The 10,000-nt window shown below is 36.9% G+C and overlaps 1 protein-coding gene across 1 annotated transcript in view; it reads left to right on the forward strand.

The window, feature by feature from the left end:
* Positions 1-10,000, forward strand: part of LOC110517917 (multiple PDZ domain protein) — a 114,871-nt gene that overhangs the window by 84,688 nt on the left and 20,183 nt on the right. Inside the window, exons 32-35 of the mRNA XM_090188576.1 lie at positions 861-1,008; positions 1,519-1,596; positions 1,724-1,835; positions 2,859-2,902. Coding sequence (XP_090044702.1) covers positions 861-1,008; positions 1,519-1,596; positions 1,724-1,835; positions 2,859-2,902 — 382 coding nt within the window. The remainder of the gene's footprint in view (positions 1-860; positions 1,009-1,518; positions 1,597-1,723; positions 1,836-2,858; positions 2,903-10,000) is intronic.

Here is a 10,000-nt window from a genome sequence, read left to right on the forward strand (position 1 = left end):
TAAACTGGTTCTCAAGTATCTACTGGTTTCAGCTGTCATCTGGTTCTCAACTATCTACTGGTTTTGAACTATCTACTGGTTTCAGCTGTCATCTGGTTCTCAACTATCTACTGGTTTTGAACTGTCAACTGGTTCTCAACTATCTACTGGTTTTGAACTGTCAACTGGTTCTCAACTATCTACTGGTTTTGAACTGTCAACTGGTTCTCAACTATCTACTGGTTTTGAACTGTCAACTGGTTCTCAACTATCTACTGGTTTTGAACTGTCAACTGGTTCTCAACTATCTACTGGTTTCAGCTGTCAACTGGTTCTCAACTATCTACTGGTTTCAGCTGTCAACTGGTTCTCAACTATCTACTGGTTTTGAACTGTCAACTGGTTCTCAACTATCTACTGGTTTCAGCTGTCATCTGGTTCTCAACTATCTACTGGTTTTGAACTGTCAACTGGTTCTCAACTATCTACTGGTTTCAGCTGTCAACTGGTTCTCAACTATCTACTAGTTTTGAACTGTCAACTGGTTTTCAACTATCTACTGGTTTCAGCTGTCATCTGGTTCTCAACTATCTACTGGTTTTGAACTGTCAACTGGTTCTCAACTATCTACTGGTTTCAGCTGTCAACTGGTTCTCAACTATCTACTGGTTTCAGCTGTCATCTGGTTCTCAACTATCTACTGGTTTTGAACTGTCAACTGGTTCTCAACTATCTACTGGTTTTGAACTGTCAACTGGTTCTCAACTATCTACTGGTTTTGATCTGTCAACTGGTTCTCAACTATCTACTGGTTTTGAAATGTCAACTGGTTCTCAACTGTCATGAATGTTATTGTGATGACATGTTGATGTTTCCACTAGCAACGACACCGGTGTGTTTGTGTCTGAGATCATTGGAGGGGGTGTGGCTGATGGAGACGGACGGCTGTTTCTAGGAGACCAGATCCTGTCAGTCAACAGAGAGGATGTCAGAACAGCTACACAGGAACACGTTACCTCACTGTTACAGGTGTGATACACACACACACACACACACACACACACACACACACACACACACACACACAGAGAGAGAGAGAGGATGTCAGAGCAACCACACAGAACCATGTTTCCGTGCTGACACACACACCTCAGTTGTTAGAGAGGAAGTCAGCGAAACCACACAGAACACGTGACGGCGCTGCTACAGAACTGACACACACACACACACACACACACACACACACACACACACACACACACACACACACACACACACACACACACACACACACAGAGGATGTGAGAGCAGCCACACAGGAACTCTGCTACTGATCTGACACATACACACACACACACACACACACACACACACACACACACACACACACACACACACACACACACAGAGGATGTGAGAGCAGCCACACAGGAACTCTGCTACTGATCTGACACACACACACACACACACACACACACACACACACACACACACACACACAGGTTTAACTTCTCTCTATCTCTCTGCTGTGTCTCTCAGAGCTGCAGTAGTGGAACAGTGATCCTAGAGATCGCTCGCTTCAAAGCCGCCTGCGTTCACTACTCCTGTGGAAGTCAGGTATAAACAGAGGGCTTCACGGCCTCTTCTCCCCACCCACATCATGTCTATCGTCACACTGTGGCTTTTGTCTTTCTCTTGTCAAAACTCGCCTGCTCTAAAAGTTTGTAATGTTCGTGTCGTCCAGAGTGGTGACTCCGTAGGTAGTGACAGCTCCACCCTGACCCCGTCCACTGTGTATGAGGTCCAGAGCCACCACCAGGGGGAGACAGAGAGACGCCAGAGAGGACAGGACCACTGTGAGTGAGATTGAGCCGACTCGTAACATATTTCACAGTGTTTAAACAACATACCAACTCCATTGTAAAGAGTAACTTAAAGTAAACTACAGTAAAAAGGTTTAGCCACTAGAGGGAGACAGAGAGGCGAGGAGACGACTTTGAGAGATTCACTCTTTGATTTTTTTTTATATTTATTTTACAATGACGGCCTAGGAACAGTGGGTTAACTGGTCTAGGAACAGTGGGGTTAACTGGTCTAGGAACAGTGGAACAGTGGGGTTAACTGGTCTAGGAACAGTGGGTTAACTGGTCTAGGAACAGTGGGTTAACTGGTCTAGGAACAGTGGGTTAACTGGTCTAGGAACAGTGGGGTTAACTGGTCTAGGAACAGTGGGTTAACTGGTCTAGGAACAGTGGGTTAACTGGTCTAGGAACAGTGGGGTTAACTGGTCTAGGAACAGTGGAACAGTGGGGTTAACTGGTCTAGGAACAGTGGGTTAACTGGTCTAGGAACAGTGGGGTTAACTGGTCTAGGAACAGTGGGGTTAACTGGTCTAGGAACAGTGGGTTAACTGGTCTAGGAACAGTGGGGTTAACTGGTCTAGGAACAGTGGGTTAACTGGTCTAGGAACAGTGGGTTAACTGGTCTAGGAACAGTGGGTTAACTGGTCTAGGAACAGTGGGTTAACTGGTCTAGGAACAGTGGGTTAACTGGTCTAGGAACAGTGGGGTTAACTGGTCTAGGAACAGTGGGTTAACTGGTCTAGGAACAGTGGAACAGTGGGGTTAACTGCCTGTTCAGGGGCAGAACGACAGATTTGTACCTTGTCAGCTCGGGGGTTTTGAACTTGCAACCTTCCGGTTACTAGTCCAACGCTCTAACCACTAGGCTACCCTGCCGCCCCATTATGGGATGTCTGGTTTGTAACTCGACCTCATAGTAGACACATCAGTTCCAACGCTGTAAACTCATTGAATGGGCGTGAACTAGTGTACACCCAAAACATCCTTTTCAGTAATAAATGCTATTTTCCTCCACAGCAGTTGAAGACCACCATGAGATAAGGACAGTGGTGATGCATAAGGTGGGATATATATGTAATATATATGTTGTTAAATGTAATATATATGTTGTTATATGTAATATATATGTTATATGTAATATATATGTTGTTAAATGTAATATATATGTTGTTATATGGAACATATATGGTTGTTTAATGGAATATATATATAGTTGGTAGAGTATATTTTGTATGTAATATATGTTGTTATATCTAATATATATGTTGTTATATGTAATATATATGGTAGAGTTGTTGGAATATATGTAGTTGGTAGAGTCTATGTTGTTATATGTAATATGTAATAATATATATGGTTGGTAGAGTATGTTGTTATATGTAATATATATGTTATATGTAATATATATGTTGTTATATGTAATATATATGTTGTTATATGTAATATATATGTTATATGTTATATATATGTTGTTATATGTAATATATATGTAGTTATATGTAAGAATCATAAAACACGGGACGAGATGTTAAAAAACTGTCCATTGTGCCAATAGATGGAATGCACTCGCATGAGATTTGCCGTGATGTTGACAGAGTGGCATGGGAGGTTTATTTCTTAGACTGGGTTAAGATGTCAATTTTGGGACACATCCTCAGTAGTGTGCCTTCGAATCAGTGGGTGTTTCGGCCTTTAATCACTAAACACTCTCATCAAAGGTGGCCAGCTAAAGGGTGATCAAGCCTTAGCTTGTGTCCCATGCCCAATTAAGATGTCCCACGGGACTATGCAAGGCAGGGGCGTCCTCTTCCCTGAGCCAGTCCGACAGCTGACCGCATACCTCATATGCCCTCCTCAAGTTGGAGGGATCTGAATTGGGTTCTCAGGTGGGGGTGGGGGGTCATGAAGTTATAGCCCAGCAAGGGTCCTTCCGTTTAATCCAGATCCACTGGCTGCCTCTTTCAGCTGCTTGAGAAACTGCTCTGACGGTCTGCCGCAGAGCCTGTCCATGGATTCCAAGTTCTTTCAGCAACCTGATGGTGGAAGAAGCCACGAATCCTCTGCATCCCACTTCAACTGGCCAGACTTTTGCATTCCAGCCACGCTGAGTTGCGTCTGCTGCCAACTCTGTGTAACGCAGTTTCTTACGCTCGTAGGCCTCTTCAACAGAGTTTTCCCACGGGACTGTGAGCTCTATGATGTACACAGCCTTTCGTGAAGGGGACCAGAGTACCATGTCTGGCCTAAGTTTGGTAGAAGCAATCTCAGGTGGAAAAATTAGTTGCTGGCCAATATCGATAAGCATCTTCCAGTCCCGGGCCATGGCTAGGTGTCCAGTTTCTGGCTTTGTAGGAGGATACTTGGGCCTTTTCTGTCCCTCCCGGATGAATGTTGTTGTTTTGACAGGTTTGCTTGTTTTTGGAGGTAATGAATTGGTTGCACTCCTCTTGGTCTCAAGTGCTGCAGCCAGGCTCTTGAGGACCTGATTGTGCCTCCAGGTGTAACGGCCTTGTGAGAGGCTGGTCTTGCAACCTGTCATTATATGCCTGAGAGTCGCTGGAGCTGGGCAGAGGGGGCAGGTCGAGTCCTCGCCATACCATTGATGTAGATTTTTTGGTGATGGAAGCACATCATAAACAGCTCTTATGATGAAGCTGATGTTGCTTGCCTCCATTTGCCAAAGCTCACTCCAGTTGATCTTTCTCCTCTCCAGGCCTTCCCACCGCATCCATTGACCTTGTTTAGCAAGAGAGACAGCCTTTGCACTTCTTGCAGTCTCCTCCTGTCTGCGCACCTCCTTGACCACCAGCTTCCTGCGTTCAGATGTTGTTGCCTTATGGAACGTTGGTTTGCTTGCTGCCAGGCCAAAGCCTCCTCTTCCATGCTGGATATTCCCCACAATGTCTTGGTGTCTCAGGGCTGATGTTGCTTGCTGCACAGCCTTGGATGATGTCCATTTCCGTCCAGTTTGTAGGGGAGGTGCAGCCTTGCTAATGGTCTGGTCTTTAGAGTCCTTCAATGTCATCTGAAGTCTTACTTTAGAGCACTTGTACTCCTCCGTTAGACTTGTAAGAGGTAGTTCAAGGACCCCTTTGCCATAGAGGCCGATGTTACTCAAGCATCGTGGGACACCCAGCCATTTCTTCACGTATGAGGTAATGGTTCGCTCCATCTTCTCCACTGTTGTTATTGGGACCTCATAGACGGTGAGTGGCCACATTACCCGGGGGAGAAGTCCAAACTGTAGGCACCAAAGCTTGAGCCTCCCAGGCAGTAGGGTCTTGTTGATGTTCTCAAGACCGTCGGCGATGTCCTGCCTTACTTGCTGCACTTGATCTTTATCCCGGAGGCTTTCGTTGTACCATCTACCCAGGCTCTTGATGGGTTGCTCAGACACCGTTGGTATCGGGTCATCTCCAATGCAGAACCTCACATCTTTAAGCTGTCCCTTGACTATGGAAATGCTTCGAGATTTGCTTGGCTTGATTTTCATCCGGGCCCACTTGATGTTATCCTGCAGTTTTGCAAGTAGCCGCCTGGTGCATGCTGCAGTGGTGGTCAGTGTAGTCATGTCATCCATGTATGCTCGGATAGGTGGGAGACGGAGCCCCTCCTTAGTTCTCTCACCGCCGACCACCCATCTCGATGCCCTGATGATGACTTCCATGGCCATAGTGAAGGCCAGAGGAGAAATTGTACAGCCTGCCATTATGCCTACTTCCAAGCGCTGCCATGTTGTTGTGAAGTCAGGTGTTGTGAAACACAATTGCAGGTCTTGGAAATAGGCCTTTACCAGTGTAGTGATGGGTTCTGGTACGTGGAAAAAGTTGAAGGATTCCCAGAGGAGTTCATGGGGAACTGAGCCAAAGGCATTGGCCAGGTCGAGGAAGATGACATAGAGGTCTCTCTTGTCCTTCTTAGCTGTTTGGATCTGTTGTTATATGTAATATATATGTTGTTATATGTAATATATATGGTTGGTAGAGTATGTTGTTATATGTAATATATATGTTATATGTAATATATATGGTGGTAGAGTATGTTGTTATATGTAATATATATGTTATATGTAATATATATGTTGTTATATGTAATATATATGTAGTTATATGTAATATATATGTTGTTATATGTAATATATATGTTGTTATATGTAATATATATGTTGTTATATGTAATATATATGGTTGGTAGAGTCTATGTTGTTATATGTAATATATATGGTTGGTAGAGTTTTGTTATAAGTAATATATATGGTGGTAGAGTATGTTGTTATATATAATATATATGGTTGGTAGAGTCTATGTTGTTATATGAAATATATATGTTGTTATATGCAATATACAGTGCCTTGCGAAAGTATTCGGCCCCCTTGAACTTTGCGACCTTTTGCCACATTTCAGGTTTCAAACATAAAGATATAAAACTGTATTTTTTTGTGAAGAATCAACAACAAGTGGGACACAATCATGAAGTGGAGCGACATTTATTGGATATTTCGAGCTGTTTTGCAAGGAGGAATGGGAAAAAATGTCAGTCTCTCGATGTGCAAAACTGATAGAGACGTACCCCAAGCGACTTACAGCTGTAATCGCAGCAAAAGGTGGCGCTACAAAGTATTAACTTAAGGGGGCTAAATAATTTTGCACGTCCAATTTTTCAGTTTTTGATTTGTTAAAAAAGTTTGAAATATCCAATAAATGTCGTTCCACTTCATGATTGTGTCCCACTTGTTGTTGATTCTTCACAAAAAAATACAGTTTTATATCTTTATGTTTGAAGCCTGAAATGTGGCAAAAGGTCGCAAAGTTCAAGGGGGCCGAATACTTTCGCAAGGCACTGTATATGGTGGTAGAGTATGTTGTTATATGTAATATATATGTTGTTATATGTAATATATATGTTGTTATATGTAATATATATGTTGTTATATGTCATATATATGGCTGTAGAGTATGTTGTTATATCTAATATATATGGTTGGTACAGTATGTTGTTATATGTAATATATATGTTGTTATATGTAATATATATGGCTGTAGAGTATGTTGTTATATTTAATATATATGGTGGTAGAGTCTATATGTAATATATATGTTGTTATATTTAATATATATGTTGTTATATGTAATATATATGGTGGTAGAGTCTATATGTAATATATATGTTGTTATATGTAATATATATGGTGGTAGAGTCTATGTAGTTACTTGTAATATATATGTTGTTTTTGTAATATATATGGTGGTAGAGTCTATGTTGTTATATGTAATATATATGTTGTTATATGTAATATATATGTTGTTATATGTAATATATATGGTGGTAGAGTATGTTGTTATATGTAATATATATGTTGTTTTTGTAATATATATGGTGGTAGAGTCTATGTTGTTATATGTAATATATATGTTGTTATATGTAATATATATGTTGTTATATGTAATATATATGGTGGTAGAGTATGTTGTTATATGTAATATATATGTTGTTATATGTAATATATATGTTGTTATATGTAATATATATGTTGTTATATGTAATATATATGTTGTTATATGTAATATATATGTTGTTATATGTAATATATATGTTGTTATATGTAAAATAATGTTGTTATATGTAATATATATGGTGGTAGAGTCTATGTTGTTATATGTAATATATATGTTGTTTTTGTAATATATATGGTGGTAGAGTCTATGTTGTTATATGTAATATATATGTTGTTATATGTAATATATATGGTGGTAGAGTCTATGTTGTTATATGTAATATATATGGTTGGTAGAGTCTATGTTGTTATATGTAATATATATGTTGTTATATGTAATATATATGTAGTTATATGTAATATATATGTAGTTATATGTAATATATATGTTGTTATATGTAATATATATGTAGTTATATGTAATATATATGTAGTTATATGTAATATATGTTGTTATATGTAATATATATGTAGTTATATGTAATATATATGTAGTTATATGTAATATATATGTTGTTATATGTAATATATATGGTGGTAGAGTATGTTGTTATATGTAATATATATGGTTGGTAGAGTATGTAGTTATATGTAATATATATGTTGTTATATGTAATATATATGTTGTTATATGTAATAATATCTATGGTTGGTAGAGTATGTTGTTATATGTAATATATGTGTTGTTAAATGTAATATATATGTTGTTATATGGAACATATATGGTTGTTTAATGGAATATATATATAGTTGGTAGAGTATATTTTGTATGTAATATATGTTGTTATATCTAATATATATGTTGTTATATGTAATATATATGGTAGAGTTGTTGGAATATATGTAGTTGGTAGAGTCTATGTTGTTATATGTAATATATATGTAGTTATATGTAATATATATGTTGTTATATGTAATATATATGTTGTTATATGGAATATATATGTTGTTATATGTAATATATATGTTGTTATATGTAATATATATGTTGTTATATGTAATATATATGTTGTTATATGTAATATATATGTTGTTATATGTAATATATATGGTGGTAGAGTCTATGTTGTTATATGTAATATATATGGTTGGTAGAGTCTATGTTGTTATATGTAATATATATGTTGTTATATGTAATATATATGTTGTTATATGTAATACATATGGTTGGTAGAGTCTATGTTGTTATATGTAATATATATGGTTGGTAGAGTTTTGTTATAAGTAATATATATGGTGGTAGAGTATGTTGTTATATATAATATATATGGTTGGTAGAGTCTATGTTGTTATATGGAATATATATGTTGTTATATGCAATATACAGTGCCTTGCGAAAGTATTCGGCCCCCTTGAACTTTGCGACCTTTTGCCACATTTCAGGTTTCAAACATAAAGATATAAAACTGTATTTTTTTGTGAAGAATCAACAACAAGTGGGACACAATCATGAAGTGGAACGACATTTATTGGATATTTCGAGCTGTTTTGCAAGGAGGAATGGGAAAAAATGTCAGTCTCTCGATGTGCAAAACTGATAGAGACATACCCCAAGCGACTTACAGCTGTAATCGCAGCAAAAGGTGGCGCTACAAAGTATTAACTTAAGGGGGCTGAATAATTTTGCACGTCCAATTTTTCAGTTTTTGATTTGTTAAAAAAGTTTGAAATATCCAATAAATGTCGTTCCACTTCATGATTGTGTCCCACTTGTTGTTGATTCTTCACAAAAAAATACAGTTTTATATCTTTATGTTTGAAGCCTGAAATGTGGCAAAAGGTCGCAAAGTTCAAGGGGGCCGAATACTTTCGCAAGGCACTGTATGTTGTTATATGTAATATATATGTTGTTATATGTAATATATATGGCTGTAGAGTATGTTGTTATATTTAATATATATGTTGTTATATGTAATATATATGGCTGTAGAGTATGTTGTTATATGTAATATATATGGTGGTAGAGTCTATATGTAATATATATGTTGTTATATGTAATATATATGGTGGTAGAGTCTATGTAGTTACTTGTAATATATATGTTGTTTTTGTAATATATATGGTGGTAGAGTCTATGTTGTTATATGTAATATATATGTTGTTATATGTAATATATATGTTGTTATATGTAAAATAATGTTGTTATATGTAATATATATGGTGGTAGAGTCTATGTTGTTATATGTAATATATATGTTGTTTTTGTAATATATATGGTGGTAGAGTCTATGTTGTTATATGTAATATATATGTTGTTATATGTAATATATATGGTGGTAGAGTCTATGTTGTTATATGTAATATATATGGTTGGTAGAGTCTATGTTGTTAAATGTAATATATATGTTGTTATATGTAATATATATGTTGTTATATGTAATATATATGTTGTTATATGTAATATATATGTTGTTATATGTAATATATATGTTGTTATATGTAATATATATGTTGTTATATGTAATATATATGTTATATGTAATATATGTGTTGTTAAATGTAATATATATGTTGTTATATGGAATATATATGGTTGTTATATGGAACATATATGGTTGTTTAATGGAATATATATATAGTTGGTAGAGTATATTTTGTATGTAATATATGTTGTTATATCTAATATATATGTTGTTATATGTAATATATATGGTAGAGTTGTTGG

Source organism: Oncorhynchus mykiss, chromosome 10, assembly GCF_057628025.1.
Source record: "Oncorhynchus mykiss isolate SJ-2025 chromosome 10, ASM5762802v1, whole genome shotgun sequence".
In the NCBI taxonomy this organism is placed as follows: Eukaryota; Metazoa; Chordata; class Actinopteri; order Salmoniformes; family Salmonidae; genus Oncorhynchus; species Oncorhynchus mykiss.